This window comes from Diabrotica undecimpunctata, chromosome 5 (assembly GCF_040954645.1).
Source record: "Diabrotica undecimpunctata isolate CICGRU chromosome 5, icDiaUnde3, whole genome shotgun sequence".
Taxonomy (NCBI): Eukaryota; Metazoa; Arthropoda; class Insecta; order Coleoptera; family Chrysomelidae; genus Diabrotica; species Diabrotica undecimpunctata.
In genome coordinates, this window is record NC_092807.1 from 65,961,555 (window position 1) to 65,983,664 (window position 22,110).

A 22,110-nucleotide genomic window follows, 5' to 3' on the forward strand; every position below is an offset into this window, starting at 1 on the left:
AGACAGGCAAAGACCTATCCAGGGTTAGGATGCCAAAAGAAAAAGAAGAAGAAATATAATTCGGTTACCAGTATTATCAAATACAATTTATAAATTCAATAACATAAATCTCGAAGTTTTAAATTAGTTTAGTGGTCTGTAGTTAAATTATTATGTAAATATTTAAGTACCACTGTAGAAGTTACAGACTAGGTCTTAAGTTATTTTAATATTTTCACCATCAGGGATCTGTTATACATATACCTTTTTGACAGATTAGCAGACATTAAATTACTAAAACCATTACCAAAACATCACTTTTTTTACAACACACAACGGATCTTTTCTCGGTAAATGTCTTTTATTCGTGATAATTTTAATACTAGCGCTATGATTGGCATTTAGACTACAAGTACATAACATATCAATTAAATGTAATTGTCGGGAAACAATTGAATTGCGGACATATTTTATTTATCAATACAAGGTTTTTGTTATATACACAGTCAGCTTAGTGATGTATTTATTTATATATAGTTTAACATCAAACTAGCTTTATTTTCTTACTTTATTTATTTATTTTCTTTATTTTCCATATTTTCTTTAGCTTTCTACTTTTATTTATTGAGTTTTACTTTAAATACTTCTTATACAATCAATTTAATACTTAAGGTACGTTTAGATCGGACAATTATTGCATGAAATTTGTATCATACATAAATCTGTTCCAATTTAAACAATAAATAATTTATATCAGCGATACATGTTTTCTTCTTCTTCTTAGGGTGCCTGTCCGTTCCGAACGTTGGCAATCATTCTGGCTATGATAACTTGTTGGTTGCTATACGAAATAGCTGTGTTGAGGTCTTTCTATACCATGCTCTCGGGTTAAAGCCAGGATATTCTTCTTCGTCCTGGAGCCTTTTTTCCTTCAATTTTACCTTGCAAAATGCAATAAAGTAGCTCGTATCTGCCTTGATTTTTCATTATATGTCCCAAGTACTGCAGCTTACGGCTCTTCACGATGTTGACCAAATCGGCAGTTGTGTTCATCCTCCGTAGTACTTCTTCATTGATGACTTTGTCTGTACATCCTTCCATATCTTCAGAATCCTTCTGTATGACCATAGCTCAAAGAGTTTCCGCCTTCAATGTCCACGTTTCTACTCCGTACAGAAGCACTGAGTACACATAACATTTAAGGAGCCTTATTTTTGTTTCTAAAGTGAGATAATGGCTCTTGAACACAAAACTCATAGTCAAGTATGCACTTTTTGCCTTTCCAATGCGACATTTAATCTCTTGGATATTGTCCCACGACTCATTGATTATAGTTACCAAGTAGTTGTATTGTGAGACACGTTCAATTCTCATTTGGTTCACATACAGATTTGCTCCAGTTATGTTTTCCTTGCTGATGATCATTAGCTTGGTTTTGCTGGTGTTTATATCCAGTCCATATTTTCTACTTGTTTCCGTTATTTTGTTCATTAAGTTTTGCAGCCCTTCTATGGTATTGAAAAACACTATTGTATCATCTGCATACCACAGGAGCTTGAATCCATTTATTAAGATGCCTTCATCAATATATTTTAGAGCCTCTTCAAAAATGTGCTCCGAGTACAGATTGAATATCAGTGGTGAAATTCTGCACCCCTGTCTCACTTCTCTTAAGATTTTGACCTGATCTGTATATTATCCATCTATTCGGAGTACCGCTGATTGATTCCAATACAGGTTAGCTATTATTTTTAAGTATTTTCCGTCAATCCCTGTCCTCTTCAGCACTTTCATCATTTGTTCATGCCTGACTTTCTCGAAAGCCTTCTTGTAGTCAATCAGGCATGCAAAAACATTACAGCTGCAATCTCTACATTTCTGAAACAATACCTGCATATATGTTTTAACTATCAGCAACTTTTGTGACACATTAATAACGATATAATAGTACTTTATTAGTTAGATATTGAAACTGTCCGACACTTATTGCAAACAGTTGGATGATACTGTATTTTTGTCATTTGTACCATGATACAAGATGTATGATAAAAAAAAGAGAGATTGCAAGCTTATGCGGAACATTTATTTAATTTTTATTAACGTAAATTTATAAGTTATGAATTACGAGATGTTTATAAGTGGAATTACAGCAAATATTATTTTTTTTTGGAAAAATACACTGTTTTTCTGAATTTGGTATCTTGCTTTGATATGACGAGACCAATTTTACAAGTAAGAAAATTTATTGCTGATTTTGAAGAAATTTCAAAGCTGATGGAATGGAATGACCTATAAATACTAATTTTTGCTAAATGGTCCCTAAAAGAAATTGCTGTACTAATATACAGTCAGAGAAAGGAGAATTCGAGAACAAAATAAGTAGTGCTTAAATAGGTAAAATACTGATGCATGGAAAAAAGAAACATGATAACAGCGTAGAGGAGCATGTACTGACGATGAAGGAAATTGGTAGCAAAAACAACATAGAAAACAAAGTAATAATGCATTATATAATTAATTCTTTTCTTTTCTTTTTTCTTTTTTCTTTATATTGTTCTAAAGCTATTTTCTTGTGGCATGTTAAAGAAATTACAATTTAAATGGGAATAAGCTACAATTAAAGGTTAAATTAATTTTTTTGCCGTTTCAATTTCCACTTCAGAAATCGTTCTCCGAGATATCGAGAACGATTTCCGAAGTGGACATTGAAACGTCAATAAAATTAATTTAACCGTTAAATTCTCTCAGAATTTACCCAGAAACCCAGAAACTCTCCTAACAAACGAAGACCGGAGATTCCTCAGATAATTTTAAGACAATTCAACCCATTTCACTCAGTCCAAAAATGTTCCTAAGGGAGCTAGAGCCCTTTGAAGATGGCGCCATGTAATTAGTTTTTTTTAAATAACTCCAGAACGCTTCTATTTAGAAAAACAAAAACTAGTACGATTGTTTATCCTCCGGAGCTGAATCGATTTCATAGTGTCCGTTGTGGGTAGGTCAACGGTTATTTTACAGCATAACTTTTGGTCTTTACCTTTTAAGCATTCGTGATACTAGATTATTAAATTTTCAGGTATTCTAGTAATAAAAGGTACTCTTACTCTTAGTCGATAGGATACACCGTTGGCCAGAAAAATCGATTTGAAAATTTTTCGTTTTTTTTAGTAATGAAAGTTGTTAAATTAATATTTTTTGCAGTAAGATCGAGCATCTTTTGTAACTATGTATTTACTTTTGATATTTGTTGTTTTTTTAAATAAAATTTTTTAAAACCCTTTAAATCAAATTTTGTTTTAATTTGATTTTTTGCTTCTTTTCCCAAACTTTTTTTACATATTGTGTGCTGCATTTATTAAAACAAAAGATAATTTATAAAATTAATTGGTGTACTTATTATACAAGTAAATAAAATATTATATTATGACAAATTATTATAACTTCTTATAGTATATTAAAGTATAAGTGGATATTATATTTATTGGTACACTTTGAACTCATGTATTATTACTACAAAAAATTGAAATAAGAGCTAATAATGTAAAATGGTTGAATTTGTGATGTACATCATTATGACTTTCGTTATTATGGAAATGAGAAAAACAAAAATGAATTTGCAATCTGTCACATCAGATTAATTGTTATTATATTGCTTATGTATATTGCTTAAAAGGAGAAAGAGAAAAATGTTTCAAACATTATTGGGAGTGCCATTAATCGAAGTACAACCCTACTGGATTCCAAGAATGTCGGCAGTATTAATTTGAACAGCACTTTCTCTGATTTAAAAAATGGAAGTATAAATATTTGAAACAATACCAACTGTACTTTTCACATTCATTTAAAAGATTTAGATTTCAAAATATTTGAATAAAGCTTTTGAAATATTTGTTTGTAATATTTTATTCATAATATTTTATTTACTTGGCGTTACAAGTTATGTACTCCTGTCAGGTCAGATAAATATTTAAAACTTTTGATATCATGGTAACTTTAAAACACGCGCGTTTTTGAAAGTTGAATTTAAACACGCTACGGCGTACTTTAAGTAAGCAAAATGAGGTACCAATAAAAAAAATATCTTATATGTGATTTTAACACCGTATTATGTATATAGAAGTCACGGAACACTCCGTGGCGTGAAATTACCAATTAAAAAACAATGCGTTGCTATAAAGGTATTGTTCCAAACTCTTCGGGATCTTGTAGTAATGGAGTTTAGGTTTAATTTGATGCTTGCTTAACTTAAAAACATTATTTTTATTTTACAATTCGTTTAAAAAAAGTTGTTTAAACCATTTTTGATCATCATTTTTTTTTGGCAACATGTATTTTTGTTATAAGATCCAAATTGGGGATAACCAGGGTGATTAACTCGATCTGATGATTTCTTGATCGAACACCCAAGTGATCTGCTTACGCATATTTTTTCTTATATATGTGAGGATACCGATATGACTTGGTATAAACTGGAACTTCGTCTCTGGTTCATATGTGGTATTTTATTTGGTTAGTAAATGGTAGCGGATCGTCTGGATAATAAAATAGCTCTGCAACCTTCTTGCACAGTCGTCTTAGGTGAGATTCTTCTTTATTTAGATGATCAGTTCTAAGGAGAGATTCGATATCTCTTAGATTATTATCTTCGATGGGTATGATATTCTTAGCTCGGTCCGGTCAAGTTGGTTATATGCGACGGTGAAAGTTTCTGTTAGAGTGGTACCTTTAACTTTTGTACATGATGTTTCTTTTACGGGCAATTTGATTTGTGTGTTTATGGCTCTAGCTGGACTATATAGAATTAGGCTTTGTTTGTGACAGAGTTAAATTCAGGAAACATTAAAATTTCTACACAATAATCTTGTGAATAATTCTGGAAAATTGAAGTAACTCAATTTATTGGCTATATCAGAATTAAAGAAATATTTAGTTGCTCCTGTATCGATAAAAAGTTTAAGTGGAATATTTTAAATTTTAATAAATTGAAAGCTATCTTTTGTCAGCAGAGGAATGCAATTCTACTACGTTTCTTCTTTTTCGTCTTGAACTCTTGAAAAATTCACATCTTCGTCACATTCTTGGCTTTCTTGTTCGTAATAAGAGTAATCTTGGTATTCATAAGGAAACTAAGTCCTGTAGCTGGCTGTATACCATGTATCACAAAAAATTTATTTAAAAATTCCTTTATAAAAGGTAAAATATTCTTGGCTTTCTTGTTCGTAGTAAGAGTAATCTTGGTATCTACAAGGAAACTAAGTTCCTGTACTTGGCTGTATACCATGTATCACAGAAAATTTATTTAAAAATTCCTTTATAAAAGGTATATATATATATATATATATATATATATATATATATATATATATATATATATATATATATATATATATATATATATTATATATATACCCAATGAAAATATGGAGGAACAGTTGAAAGTTACAAATTTGATAACTCTTGAAGATATATTGAAAGACCAAGAAAAAAATAAAGATATAAAACATAATAATAAACTAGTAACTAAAAATAATGTTTATTACAAAAAGGTAAGCGGAAACGAAAAAATCATTCTAACCGAAGATTCGGAGGTTTTGGGGGTTCTCGACCTACTAAAAAATATGTGCATCTTCTAGTGGATCACTTTACACGATATGCATATATCCTAATATCGAAAACTCAAACTGCAAATGATTTTATTAAACTTGTAAAAAGCATATCAGAGACAGATGAGATTGGTATGATTCTAACAGGTAAAATAACCAAGGAATAAATTCAAAAAATTTTAAAAATTTTTCAGATGAAAAATTTATAACAATAATCGTCACTGCCACAAATTAACCTTTTTGTAACGGCTTAAATGAAAGATTAAATCAGACCCTAATTAATAAAATCAGATGTAAAATTAACGAAAAAGAACAAAAAACTGCTTGGACAACAATAGCACAAAAATTTGTGCGCAAATACAATGAAACAGAACATACTATCACTGGTTTCGCACCATCATACTTAATGTATGGCAAAAATGTTGCAATGTTGCCAAATGAACTAAAGAAATTAACTTCTGAGAAAGATTGGATTCGTAATAGAAATATTGCTCTAGATAGAACGATAAAATCTCATTATTATAATAAACAAATTTATGACAAAAAACGTAAACATTTTGATTTCAAGATAGGTGATTTGGTATATGTGAAAAATGGAAACAAATTAAATAGGAACAAACTTGACAAACTGAAAATAGGACCGTGTGAAATTACAGAAAAATTTTCAAATTCAATTTACAGAATAAACCGGAACCGAAGAATATCAGAGTCCAACCTGTTCCACATATCCAAGCTGACTCCAATCTCAACACCTCAAGATAAAGAAGACATCAACGATTACTAAACTTTAAAGGCATGAATATTTTCTTCTCCAGGAAGGGGGATGTAATGAAATTATAATTTCATCATTCAAATATTGCCGCACTCTACCGAGCACATTATCTGGAATATTAGAAACAACCACTTCTGTCATCTTTATATTTAAAAACTTGTCATCTTGTCAGATTTTATTTTGTGGTTAAGAATGGTAAACATCCAGCGTTAGTGACATTAAATGTCGTTTCTTTAATGGACAGTGGGAGTGTGACGTCACAACTGTCAATTACTTTCCAAACAAAAGTTGAAATTCCCAATCTCAAGACTTTTTAATTTCTATAAAGTTAACATTTTGTTTCCTCTGCTGCTTTTTTTTAAGTATAGTGGTTTTTACGATAATACCATCATAATTCAGTGTTCTATTTCTATGAAATATAGTTTAAAAGTTTAAATTAAAGACATTCTAACCTTACTTTATTGATAAATGCATTTTATTGCTATTTTTATAAAACAACATGCTTTATTATTTACACAACCTTGTAAAATTGTTGTAGTAACTATTAGAATACTTAGATATTGCAAAAAGCGGAAAGATTCTGTAAAAAGAATGAAAAAATAACGAAAAATACAAATTATCCACACTAAACAAGGTTTGTTTGGAAAGTGAAACTGACAGATGGCAATAAAATCTACGTCATCACTTCCGCGGTCCATTTCAGGTAAAATTTTGTGTAAATAATGTAAATAGAACAGAATAGATAAATCTTTAATTTCAGAAACTCAGTTGTGTTACTAATTGTCATAAGGAACCTTATAAAACGACATTTTTGGTCATGGAAAAATTGAGATTCCAATTCATAATAGTAGGATAACCAGACAGTAAATCAAATGAAATCTGTATTGCCTCAATAATTGATACTCCAGATGGTCGTATTTTTGATATTTCAGACGAATTTAAGCAGGTAAATAAACGCAGATACATATCTAGATCCAGTACATTTACAAAAGTAAAAAACTCATTGAAAAAAAGAGGTCAAAAACGAAATGTATGGATCCCATTAGATGATGAATTAAGGAAGATTTATTTGGATGAAGGTGAAAATTTACATACTTGCACCTATATCTAAGATAAACTCTTCTTCTGACTCATACTCAATATTGGTGCTGTTATTTAATGCTTCTTCAAGGTTTCAAGGGCAGTTTGATAGTCTCCGTCCTAGCAGTAATTAAACTTCTCAGTAGTAATCCCTGCAAAATTCTTAATGAACCTCCGATTGTATGTACATAGCCCAAGAAAACTTTTCACTTGGTGTTTGTCAGTCAGTTCTGGCCATTCCTTAATGGAATCAATTTTTCAATATGACCCAGAAAATTGACTTATTTTGAAATAGCTGGCACTTCTTGGGGTTTAACATTAATTGAGCAGCTTTAATTCGATTATGTTGTCTAAATACAACAAATATTTTTCAAGATAAACCTCTCAACACATTTTCCATGTCTCTCAAATGTCACAGGAGTCCAAATGATACAACATTGAATTGTCACAATCCAGTTTCTGTGGTAAAGGCTGTCTTCTCTTTATGTACTGTTTTATTTCTACCTGCCAGTATCCAGACTTCAAATCCAAAGTTGACAACAATTTACTTCTATCCAATGTATCCAACGTGTCGTCAAACCGAGGCAGAGGATAACTCTGGTAACAGCGGTTCTTGGTAACATTGTTCAACAAATGGTAGTCTACACAGAACCTTATAGTTCCGTAATTCTTCTTGACCAGGATCACCGGAGAGACCCATGGGCTAATAGAAGGTTCTACCTCTTTCTTCATTTCCTGAACAATCTTTTTAGCTTCTCTCTTAGCCTATGGTAATCGTCGAGCTGCTTGACGAATTGGCTTGGCATTACCAGTATAAATTTTTATGTTTGATAGCGGCAGTTTTTCCAGTCTTTACTCCTTTTGGTAGAAAAATGTCAGGATACCGCCGAAGAAATTTCCTTAATTTCCTTTTCTCCAGCTATTTTAGCGAGTACAACATCATTTGAACGAACTTGTTATTGAAATTATCGGATGTTGTCATCTACCAGATTATGGACGTCACAGATACATAGTCTTCTACGTTAATCTCTTTTTTGACGGTCAATAGGTAGTCAGTGACGTTAATAAGTCTTACAGGAATTTCTTTAGCAGAAGTAACAAATTCTTTTTCAATTCTGATTCCTCGGCTAACCTTCTCGTTATGTATAAAGCCAAAGCTCCATCATAAAAGGTGTATCTTTTCCACAATCTTGCAGGCACGCTACTATGATTGTTTTACTTGCACCGTTTGCTGTCATCATGTCGATGAAGGAATACTTCCTCGATATTAACTTTGATTACTCTATTCTTAAAATCCAATTAAAATCCATGCAATTTTATTACGTCCATTTCTAATATAACATTCTCTTCGATGTCAGGAACTATAAGCAGTATGGACTACAGTCACAACCTCGTTGGTAAAGTATCTTACGGCTATTTACAACTGTCGGGCGTATAATGGTCCTGGTCGCTCCGATATTCACCAACAATAGATGCTTTTTGTCATTTTGTTTCTCCATCTACATATACCCTATCTTCACGACATTTTAAAGAAGCTATTAGTACTAAATAATCTTTGGAAAAGTTTCTAGTCTAAGCTGCCCTCTAGGTATTTCCTGCTGGAGAGTTTCTTGATTTGTGTTAGGGTATTTACTTGGATTTGGTGTTTGTCCCCATTCACTACAATTACAACAGCTTATGGTCTTAGTTTTCTTGAATTCAATGATTTTGTATTTGTTTGTTTACTGTATGTTTACTGTAATCGCCAGGCGCCTGCGTATTGTGAGGATCTAATCGCAGTTTTCACTGCATTTTATGATCACTCAAAATCAAACCGATACTCGAGTCAATCAAAGAGAAAAAATTGGCATGGTTCGGACATCTAACCCGGATGGACAATAATAGACAAGTTAAAAGAGTGTGGGACGCCAAACCAATAGGGAAGAACAGAAGAGGAAGACCCATTAAAGAATGGAACAGTGACATCTCGCAGATACTACAGAGTAAGGGTAAGACTTGGCAGGAAGCAACACAGATGGCATCCAATAGGAAGGAATGGAGAAAGTTCGTTAAGAGCTAGGACACCTCAGAAGACTGTCAAATAGTGTAATGTAATGAATTGTATTTTAAACGGCCCAACACCGAAAGGTACAAATGGGTCTACTGATTAAGTAAAGTAAAGTTTATGATCACGAAGGCCATGTCTTTGATTTTTTAACTGATAATGCAGTTTGGTATGACATCACTATACAAAACAGTCGCGATGTTTTCCTCAAAGGTTTAAGAACTGGATTTAAAAGCACCTACAAAAACGAGGCCCACGATATGTTTTATTGAATGCAAGGTTTCCTCCCTGATATACAGCGTATTTTTATGGAAAAAAAATGATAAAGACTATCACGATAAAATGGATGCCGCATATTTAAAGTCGTGGTTTAGAAAGACGTTAATACCAAGTTTACCAAATAACAATCGCAAGAATGTCATTGTAAAGGACAATGCATCGTATCACTCCTGTAAAGAGAGATTCCCTAAAAATTCCTGAAATATACCTGCAATCAAGGAATGGCTAGTGGAAAGATACATTTTTTAGATAAATACTATTTTAAATCTGAGCAGCTAGAAGCATCGCATGCTTTTAAAGATCGATACTCCATGAGTGTGTTGCACAACATAATGTTTTTATTTTAAGGCTTTCTCGGTATTAGTGCGAATTAAATTCTATAGAAATGGCGTGGAACCATGTTAAGCGATATGTAGCTAGACATAATACCACTTTTAAAAACAAATGAGACAACCACTAAAAAGAGGCGCGCCAATTAATTGACGACGGTTTCCCAAGCGTAACAAAGAAAAATTGGCGAAATTATGTCAATAATTTCCTTGAGAAAATGAAGACTGAGATGTGGACCGCGAACAACCTACAAGATGACGTAGACCAATTGATTTTTTCTATATACTATATTATTTATCTATGCCAATTGATTATACACGCGAACACAGAGAAGAGTAGCGAAAGCGCATTCGACATCTCGGATGTAGAGGGCGACATAAGTTTAATTGAATATAAATATGTGAGTAATCTTGATTATTCTATAACCAATGAAATGTATTTATCAGTCCAGTCAGAGTATAAGCTTTTCGAGTATTGAGCTGGGTGCACAGAAATCGAGTATTTTTGGGTATTTTCCCTTTGGAAAGCTTTTTGATAGCTTATGAAAAGTCGGAAGAGAAATAAATGTAAAAAATGTAAAAATGACCAATTTTCAAGCGTGAATAACTAGAAAACAATTGAACTTACACATAAGATATGATAGGTATACGAAATCTATTACTCATCGAAATTTTACTAACTATAGTTTTTCCATAATCGATCGATGCAGTTCACGAAGATCCCATTCTGTATAGCTATCAAAAAATGTAATTTAAAATATATGTGTTAGTTTAATAGAGTATAAAAATTTAAAATAAAATTCTCTTCTTGATGACAATTATTTATTAATACACGTATGTTACAATAAATATTTAATGTGTCTCTGATTTATTTTAATTTGCATTACAAATTTAAATTAAAAAAGGTAGTTTTACTCGTAATAGAGTACCACTGTCAGTAATCTGTATCACTGACCACTACTTGAACCTGTTTGCTGACAAGCTCATGGCATGAAACGCTGCAAATGCGCATTCCTATCAGATATTGTCACAGATTAATTTTAAATAGCTGATATTTTTAATGGTACTAAATTACAAGACAATTATTAAGTTCTCGTCGGCCTAGACGATGTGTCCTTTGTTAGTAATGTTTACTTAAGATTAAGCTTGGGAGCAAAGATTCCTCTTATTATTGCTGCTTATGTTATATATTATAAGTTAGACACTGTCATCCCTGTCTTATCATTTCTTTCATTAAAAAATATGTTGATGACATCATCTGATTTTATTTGATGTGTTTTAATTTGGTACCTCGGAGGTAAAGGACACTATGTCCATTTTCTTACTTTTTCAGGAGAGCAGTTTTAAAATTTTTTAAATTTGTAATCAGTAAATACTCAAATGTTTCTTATATTTAACCAAGATTAATATATTATTATTGTGGTGTGTATAATCGTCTTTCATTCCATGAAGTGTTATATACCTGAGGTTTACCGTTCATTATTTAAAATTTTTTTAAAAATGTGTAGTTGGACATAGTGTTGTTTACCTCTAACAACTTTTTTAAATAATGTGGCATTGCATGTTAAGGTCTTTACGAAATAAACAATACAAACACATTAAACAGCCTATACTATTATTTTATTAGAGGTAAATATTATAATGTTATAATAATTAAGTAAAACTATAGACAAGTTTCAAAATTGTTAAAGATGCTCCATATCATCTTCATCTTCTTGTGGGTAATCGTTTGTGGCTACATCGCTATGTGTTAAATTTTGATAAAACGCATGACAAACTGACGGAACAAAAGGCAGTAGTGCAATTAAGTCATTGTACTTTTGTTTTGTGATTGGTAATGGGATTACTGAGACTTAATTTAATTGGGCTGGAAACGTTACTTGCTGTCTTCGATACCTCATGAAGTCCACTTCATACATATTTTGATTATTGAAATCGGTCTTATAAAAGAACTTTCCAATGTGTTCTTGTTGGACTTGTAGGAAAACACATGTTGACAGTAGAACAGGGTCTTTATTAACATTTTTTTTTTCTACTTACAAAAGGAGGATTAGATGACAATTTCTTATCGAACAGCGTTTTGAAGTTTTTGAAATCTGCAATTTCCATATTGTGCACTGTGTATTTACCTGATGTTTGCCTAACTAGTTGTTGCCAGTGATGGTGTTAAAATGGCCAAATTGGAGAGTTTTTTGCTTTTTCTTTCGATTAAAGTATGAACAGTGTCTGCTTCCATATGTGTGTGCCCTTTCAGTAAAAACTTTTGTGTGATCGTCTTTACTTGCAGTATCCAAAAATAGCACATTATAATACTTATATTTTTATTTTGTCCATAGCAGTTATCGGTCCAAAGAGTGATGTCCTTTACTTGACTACCTGGAATTGTATTGTCAGCCCATTTCAAAATTGACGAGGCAATTTCATTTGCACCTCGGGCCACTTTCGATTCGTCCCACAATATACATTGTACAGAAGAATCACTGGCATCATGTAATGTAAAATTTAATGTCCAAAGCTTCCTTTTGTAGAAGCTAATACAATTGTTTGTTTTTGCAAATCACCAGATAGTACTTTGTATTTTGGTGACTCTTTAGCTAGTATAAAGTCCAATTGTTTTAAGTTATACCGAGTTCTAGATTCAATTATGTGAGCATCATGATCAGCCTGTACACTGGTTAGTTCATCTGCAGTAGGATTATTTTTTAATTGAGCGGTGAATGTACTGCATGTATTGCAAATGTCTCTTTCGGGCGGTTTAAACGACAACTTGAAGTCTTTATTAAAAATATCTGCATACAACCACTTTTTTGCTCTGAGCTTTGATACATCTTTTCTATTGTAAGTTCTGTGCCCAGATAATCTCTCTTACTCCTTTCTCTGGAATAATGACTCTCGTATTTTGGGAATGATTTAATATGTTGATGTATACTATTTATGGTTTCGGTAGGAGTTTTATTGGTTGGCGTGTGTCTATCTCTTTGATCAGCTTTTATTAAACCTCCTGGCTCAATTTTTTTCAACATATTTACTACTACTAAATTAGATATACAAAGTTTGTTTAAAAACATAACCTTGCACACCTTCAATAGCTGATTGTTCACTGTAAAATGGTAGTGTAGTGTATTATGTTTAGATTTGGTAGAATTTAGATCTTTTTTTCTTGATCGAAGAGTAGGTTGGATGTCGATACATGAGAAGATAAATTGCTTTTTAAGATCTGAAACGTTTGTCTCAGTCCAGTATGAGTTGAAAATTTTTCGTCTTTCGTATTCTGGCAATCATTCAGAGCATTTCATGCGACACATGCAAGGAGGCTTTAACATTTTTGCAGGCATGTCTTTGCCTCTTTTACTGAGATACTTTCCCACCAGCTATTTTTCGTTTGCGAACATTACAGGCCTAATTTTGTTCATTTACTACACGTTTTTTACCTTTTTGTTGGCACTTAGTTATATTTTGTATTTTTCTTTTAACACTTTACTCTTCTTCTAAAATAACTTCATTATGTTCATTGAAATTGCCTGCATAACTGCCTAGGGATAAATCGTCCTGAAGATTTTTTTTATTGCCCCACTAATCGTAGTAGTAATAATATCTTTCTCTTTTACCTTTGTTTTCGCTGGTTTACTTATACGTCTCATATCATTGTCGTCCGATTCTGAGCTTTCACCACTTAGAGGCTCATAGATTTTATCAATATCCGAATTTTATTATATATATATGTATATATAGAATAGAAAAGAATTTTAATCTTTGCAGATAAGTTAAATAGTAAACTCTTAAATATTGGGGAAATCTGCAAGAAAGACTCTAATGAGTATCAATTGTTTCGTCGAACGTTTTCGCCAAAGAGAATTAATTTGGCTTCTTCAGGGCTGAAAGAGAATAAATTATAATTAGCTACCATATATTATCTATTAAAACATTATTGATCTTACCGTAACTTAGAATTGTAGAGTTAGAATATTAAAAAACTTTGCTAGTAACATAGTGGTGTTTTTTGTTACTATGTGCAAAAAAAGTTTTTTTTTAAGGTTTGAAATGTATGGTAGCTTTGAACTTACCACGCAAAGGTTTACCCAAGGTTAATCGAAAAACCCAATGTAACTACATTTAAAAGGAGGTAATTCTTTGAATTGTCGGCAATAACTAAATTTTTGATTTTTAGAAAGTTTAAAAGTGAGGTTCTGTTTTAGCCAGAACGCAAGCGCTGACAAATTCAGTAGTTCTTATGAAGCTTTATGTCGTTAAGGTTCATTGGTAAAAACGAATGAAATTAAATCCCAGTATAGGGAAATATTATTTTGATTTTCTTTATTTAATTATATTCTATTGTTCATGTATTATTATATTTTATTGAGATGTATCTAAGAAAAGCAAGGGAATGTTATCTTTTTTAGTTAATGAAAATTAATTATAAAGGTAGGTTAGTTGTTAAGGGATATATCAGTCAAGTTAGTTATCTGTGATGTTGTATTGTTCTTTGTATCTGATTTAAGTAAGAAGTGGTATATATCGCTTAGATTCTAAATGTCACTCTTAACATTAATGGAGAAATCGTTAAGGAAAATATAAGACATTTCAATGAACTCTCTTTTAGATTTATTGTTCTCACGGTGGAGAATTGTAGTGTTCGTATAGTCCATGAGATGACCAGTGGAATGGACATGTTTGGCTAATGCACAACGGTCAGGGTGAAGTCGAGAATCACTTTTGTGTAGTGTAATACGTGATTTCAATAATTGAGATGTTTGACCGATGTAGGAATTGTGGCAAGAGAGACATGGAATGTTGTAGACAATGTTACTAAGCCTATCTATGGGAGTCTTATCTTTTATCTTAGAATAAAGATTATTAATTGTTAGGGCTGATCTACAAGCCACATTAAGTTTTATGTTGTTATTATTATTACCAAAGCTATTTTCAACACTTTTCAGAATCCTTGTTAACCCCGGAGTGATATCTCTGAAATATGGTAATGAAAAATATTTGTTGATAGGAGTATCCGAGACTGGGTTCAAACTTAAGACATCAGGATCAGCATTGTTAGTCGCGAAGGAAGGTGAAATATCTTCGTTATGGATAGTATTAAACAAAATCTTATTCACTAATGATGTTGGATAAGCGTTTGAAATAAAAAGTTTCTGTAGGATTTGTAGGTTTTTTGTATGCAATGAAGGATCTGAGAGTTTTATTTCTCTATTTTTCATCTGTTTGATTAAGTTGACTTTGGTAGAATTATTATGGTATGAGTGATAGTTAAGGTATCTACCAGAATGGGTCGGTTTTTGATACCAATCTATTTTAATGTTGTTGTTTTTCCTGATCATCCTTATGTCGAGAAAGGGGACGGACCAATTACCATCTTCCCTCTCTATAGTGAACTGGATGTAGGGGTCATAACCATTAAAAGTATCTAATAGTTCATCTACCTTGTCATTGGGTATAGCCAAAATGATATCATCAACATATTTTTTAATAAATGGAATTTTAAAGGATAGTAAAGGAATGACTGAGTCTAATACATAATCCATAACGTAAGTTGCAATGATAGGAGAAATCTTTGCTCCCATAGGAGTACCGAAAGTTTGTTGATAGAATTTACCATTAAATGAGAAGTAAGTGTTGTTAAAGAGAAATTCGACGATGCTGATGAATCTGTCGTAAGACATGGAACAACAACCTCTAATACTTTCCCAGTTGATCTCTATTGATGTCAAACATATTCCTAGATGAACGTTTCTGAATAATAGGAATATGTTTAACATCAATAGAGATCAACTGGGACCGTATTAGAGGTTGTTGTTCCATGTCTTACGACAGATTCATCAGCATCGTCGAATTTCTCTTTAACAACACTTACTTCTCATTTAATGGTAAATTCTATCAACAAACTTTCGGTACCCCTATGGGAGCAAAGATTTCTCCTATCATCGCAACTTACGTTATGGATTATGTATTAGACTCAGTCATTCCTTTACTATCCTTTAAAATTTCATTTATTAAAAAATATGTTGATGATATCATTTTGGCTATACCCAATGACAAGGTAGATGAACTATTAGATACTTTTAATGGTTATGACCCCTACATCCAGTTCACTATAGAGAGGGAAGATGGTAATTGGTCCGTCCCCTTTCTCGACATAAGGATGATCAGGGAAAACAACAACATTAAAATAGATTGGTATCAAAAACCGACCCATTCTGGTAGATACCTTAACTACCACTCATACCATAATAATTCTACCAAAGTCAACTTAATCAAACAGATGAAAAATAGAGTAATAAAACTATCAGATCCTTCATTTCATACAAAAAACCTACAAATCCTACAGAAACTTTTTATTTCGAAAGCTTATCCAACACCATTAGTGAATAAGATTTTGTTTAATACTATCCATAACACAGATATTTCACCTTCATTCGCGACTAACAATGCTGATCCTGATGTCTTAAGTGGGAACCCAGTCTCGGATACTCCTATCAACAAATATTTTTCATTACCATATTTCAGAGATATCACTCCGGGGGTTAACAAGGATTCTGAAAAGTGTTGAAAATAGCTTTGGTAATAATAATAACAACATTAAACTTAATGTGGCTTGTAGATCAGCCCTAATAATTATTATTCTTTATTCTAAGATAAAAGATAAGACTCCCATAGATAGGCTTAGTAACATTGTCTACAACATTCCATGTCTCTCTTGCAACAATTCCTACATCGGTCAAACATCTCAATTATTAAAATCACGTATTACACTACACAAAAGTGATTCTCGACTTCACCCTGACCGTTGTGCATTAGCCAAACATGTCCATTCCACTGGTCATCTCATGGACTATACGAACACTACAATTCTCCACCGTGAGAACAATAAATCTAAAAGAGAGTTCATTGAAATGTCTTATATTTTCCTTAACGATTTCTCCATTAATGTTAAGAGTGACATTCAGAATCTAAGCGATATATACCACTTCTTACTTAAATTAGAAACCAAGAACAATACAACATCACAGATAACTAACTTGACTGATATATCCATTAACAACTAACCTACCTTTATAATTAATTTTCATTAACTAAAAAGATAACATTCCCTTGCTTTTCTTAGATACATCTCAATAAGATATAATAATACATGAACAATAGAATATAATTAAATAAAGAAAATCAAAATAATATTTCCCTATACTGGGATTTAATTTCATTCGTTTTTACCAATGAACCTTAACGACATAAAGATTCATAAGAACTACTGAATTTGTCAGCGCTTGCGTTCTGGCTAAAACAGAACCTCACTTTTAAACTTTCTAAAAATCAAAAATTTAGTTATTGCCGACAATTCAAAGAATTACCTCCTTTTAAATGTAGTTACATTGCGTTTTTCGATTAACCTTGGATAAACCTTTGCGTGGTAAGTTCAAAGCTACCATACATTTCAAACCTTAAAAAAAAACTTTTTTTGCACATAGTAACAAAAAACACCACTATGTTACTAGCAAAGTTTTTTAATATTCTAACTCTACAATTCTAAGTTAAGGTAAGATCAATAATGTTTTAATAGATAATATATGGTAGCTAATTATAATTTATTCTCTTTCAGCCCTGAAGAAGCCAAATTAATTCTCTTTGGCGAAAACGTTCGACGAAACAATTGATACTCATTAGAGTCTTTCTTGCAGATTTCCCCAATATTTAAGAGTTTACTATATATATATATATATATATATATATATATATATATATATATATATATATATATATATATTATATATTATATAATTAATATTATTAAAATATCTTTCTTATAACGAATATATTATATCAAACCAGCTAAAAGAAGGACTTGAATCGTGTTTTATTATAATTTATGAAAATATTTTAATTCAAAAATAATGTTAAAAAATAAAAAAATTCAGACATGACTTTAAATTATTATGTTTAATTTCAAATCAAGAGCTGTCAATCGGTTCTCGTAAAGTGTAGCACAAAACTGTATTGAGTTGTGGCATACTAGAACAAATGAAACACACTGAAAAAATTAAAAATTTTGTTTGAAATTAATACAAAAAGAATAACTTTTACAGTGAACAAGTGTGGAATTTAAATATATGTATTACAATTCGAAACTGTTGAAATAATAGTGTTTTGTCATATCTCCATTATTAAAAAATTCTTCAAACATTTTGGACATTAACTCAACCGTCTTTCTGGTTATTAAATTTATTAGATACCGTTTTTTGTTGTTAATAATAAAAATAATATTTATCTAATCACATTTTTAAACGTTATTTTTTTATTTAGATTTAGTGCAATTCCGTTATATGTGATGGCAACAATGAATTGTATCACGAACCATTGTCTCCAGTCTGAACCAGAGATATGTAAGAGAGGCTCTCTTATATATCTCTGGTCTGAACACTGGTTTACATTGGGAAAAAAAGTGTACCATTTTTATATGACGGGAAGTGTACAAGAGTACATAACACTATGTCCGGATGGTAAATGACGGTGCACACATATAGTAGAGGTAAACAACACCAAGTCCACATGGTGTTGTTTACCTCTGACTGGAAGTGGACTTGGTGTTTATTAAAAAAAAATCGGTTGCCTGTAAAGTCGGTTTTACGGGCGAAGATTTTACGTGACAACGTTTTTTCTCGGTAGAATATTCATTGATATGAATATTATTAAATTGCACAATAGGAACAAGGAATTGAATAAAAATAAGAATACATATTAGTGTACAATTATTTACCTTTATTGTTGTAGTTGTTGAAAATGACGAATCTAAGCACTCCACATTTTCACTACAGATACAGCTGACGATACTTTAACCACACGTGTGAACTTGTATTATGACGCTTTCTCGGTTTTCCAACGCCAAGAACGCTCGAGAAAGACAGAGACACAAGCACGCACCGATTCAACGCGCCTAATTCTCTAGTGCTGCGCGCGCAGCGGACCGATCATGTTTGAGTGGGAGAGAGACGCAAGGCATTCGCCGGTCCGGCGGGCCTCTCTCTCGTTCGGTGACTCATCGTAACAGACGTGAGCGGGCGTTACACTTTTTCATGAGTGACTCCGAGCCACAACCTAATTTAAAACGTTGTCACGTCAAAACTTGCCGGGTAACTTGCCGTAAAATTGTCTCTGGACATAGTATGGTTTACCTATGTGTAGAGCCAGAAAGTAGAGTGTCCTTTACCTCCGGGGTACACAACTGAACACCTGGGAAACTGCATCTAGTTTCACCAGTAAATAGAAAATATTCACTACTACAAAAGTGCTTACTTAATTCACTTTCCTAGTAATCGTCATGTACCGCTCGTTTTTAAAGGACGTCAGTTTAAATTAAATAGCGGTATTATATGTTGCCTAATATTATTGTTCGATCTGTTTATCAATATAACATGAGTTTTATATAATACATGTTTTATTACTACTGTTTTTGTCAACCTACTCAGTCATACAACTAGTCAGACAGGACAATTTTTTTAATATAATGTTAACATAATAAGATTATTTTGACGTACCTATTCGTTTGTTAAAGAAGATAATATGCTTACCGGTAAAAAATATCCGATGTATTATTCGATAGTGCCAAGGTATACAAAAAAATCAATCAATTTACATTAACACTAACTCTACCATAAAATGTTTTATGTAAGTATTATTACCAGTCTAGTTTTTCAAATCCATTTTAAATTTAACCAAACGTAATTGTCCTTTATTGTTTTGTAATTTATAACAAACCAACTAAATTGAAATGTTTTTAAGCTAATGATCGAATCTATCAAGGCGAGTTTACACATTCATGGCGCCAATACGAATTGGCACGCCAGTAAATTAAATATTGCACGTGTTAATATTTTGCATTAATTTTCAGAGTTTAGTATCTGAAAATAATAAACTAAATTGCTTCAATACCATTTTGCATTATTTTTTGAGTTTGGTATCTGAAAATATTAAATTAAATTACTTGACTTTATTTTATGAATAATTTTCAACTAAAATGATTTTTTATTATTGTTTCTTATTTTTAGGAGATTGGATCACAATCGAAAGTTAATGATTCTATAGAACATATGCAGTCTACGATTATCGAAAAGGTATTATCAACTTCTTGAACTAAGTTATCTGTGGCCATAAAACCAGTCTGTCAAAAATTAACTTAAACTATCATAATACATAATAAAGAGAGTTAGCAAAAGAGCAAGTAGTACCGAGAGAATTTTACAAGGATTACAGGAATTTGCTCAAAAATTAGATGAGGAACCTCGTCGAGAAAAGGACAATGAGTTTTTTTTGGCAGTTCGGTGGCTTGTTTGTTGAAGAAGCTGTCAGAAACAGTTGATTAGAAATCGATGACATACATACACTCACATATATTATAAGTCAACGGGTAACATAGCATTTCCAGAAAATCCATGATCTTTGCCCTCTGTCTCAGCAAGTTATCATCAGCGAGAAGAGCGGATGTGGCTTCACATAAACCAGGAGAGTATCAAAATTTGAAAAATAACGTGTTATTATTTCTGTTTTTGTACATGGCACGACCACTGGCGCCACTAAAATCATGCATGTGTAAACTCACCTTTATGCAAATTATGAAAACGACAAAACGTGCAAGTATATTTAATAAACTAATTTATGTAGATATATTTACTAAACAATCTGTTACAGCAAATTTGTAATATTGATTAAAATACCAATGTAGTGTGTAAATTCCTTTAAATATATTAATTAAAATTTGTAAACCAGAAAACATTATTTTCATAAGTGGATCAATGGCTATTATTATCAAGAAATGTAATATGAAATACAGTCAACATCGTATCGGTCATAACCTTGTCCAAATCACGATACAATAATATCAACATTGTGAATTAATCAAAACTACGGTGACTTCAAATAAACTAATTATTTAGTAAAAATGAACTATTTTGTTTTGGCAGTGTGTTTTTTTCGTATACTTATAATAAATGTTACGTGTCAAAGGTAAGAAATTTTTAAATATTTTTTCTGTTATCATTTATGTCAGCATGTTTTTTTGAAAAGTACATCAACATTTCCAGTTATCCCTAAACATTTAAATACATTAAACTCACCATAAATACTCACCACCCTTAAAATTTCAGAAGTATTTCACCCGAGACAGGTCGATTTTTAATTTGGGTTTGATTTTATTTTCAATAAAAGCAACTGTGATGTCGTCATCTATTTGTTTTTAAATACAAACATATTTTTTCTACCAAAATTAAATAGACAATGAAATTTTGTTAACCGCAATATGTATCACTATTGTCCTAAAGTTAAGTAGTAGCTTTTTATATGCAAGTCAAGTAATTAGTTGAACAGCTTACATATATAAGCTCTATTTATCATCATCTTCTAGCGTCTATGTCTACTGCTGAACATAGGTCAGCAATAATTTATATATTTTTGTAAATAATGATGTTGTGAATATTATACGAATGATATTTCTCTGTTTTTAATAAACGTAAGAGACCTCTTAGAAATGTCTGTAAAAGCTGCAATTTTCCTTGAATTTATTTAAGGATTCTCTGCTACACTTAATTATAAATTAATGAACTCTAACATTGAAGTAAAACACTTCTGTTGTAATAGATATATTTAATTAAAAATTAAATTTTAAAAATCCAAAAGAATTACGTTCAAAATGTTTTCGGACTTATTAGTCCATCTTCAGTGAACTTTTTTAGTACTTGCTAAATAGCCTCGGAACCAAACCGTGGTTGAGTTTAAATGGATGAAACCATATTTAAAGGTATTAAATTGTATGGCAGAATGCCGATCCTATTAGATTGCCAACTGGGAACGAAAGTCCCTACTCGAACGAGTTTTACTACATCCAAACAGTAGGAAAGTTAAATGCCAACTGAATGTTGAGCATTCTGTAGCATACCGGGTGTTATGTTCTGTATTTCTTATCTAATTCTGTCTTGTAATTGACGGATATTATCAGGTATCATTGTTCAACTTTTCCAGGATTATTTT

The 22,110-nt window shown here is 31.6% G+C and overlaps 2 protein-coding genes across 6 annotated transcripts in view; one reads left to right on the plus strand and one right to left on the minus strand.

The window, feature by feature from the left end:
• The window catches only part of LOC140441359 (TBC1 domain family member 1-like), a 515,776-nt gene that overhangs the window by 174,386 nt on the left and 319,280 nt on the right, over positions 1-22,110 (minus strand). Inside the window, exon 1 of one of the 4 annotated variants that reach the window (XM_072532033.1) lies at positions 244-378. The exons of 2 other annotated variants lie outside the window; for them this stretch is intronic. The gene's annotated coding sequence lies outside the window, so the exon portion shown is untranslated. Of the gene's footprint in view, positions 1-243; positions 379-22,110 lie in introns of those variants that run through there. One more of the 4 variants, XM_072532034.1, reaches the window with a different exon arrangement.
• LOC140441358 (fasciclin-1-like) overlaps positions 19,548-22,110 on the plus strand; it is a 43,688-nt gene continuing 41,125 nt past the window's right edge. For both annotated transcript variants that reach the window (XM_072532027.1, XM_072532028.1), the window contains exons 1-2: positions 19,548-19,755; positions 20,136-21,090. In XM_072532027.1, the coding sequence (XP_072388128.1) occupies positions 21,026-21,090 (65 nt within the window). In that variant the 5' untranslated portion in view covers positions 19,548-19,755; positions 20,136-21,025. The remainder of the gene's footprint in view (positions 19,756-20,135; positions 21,091-22,110) is intronic.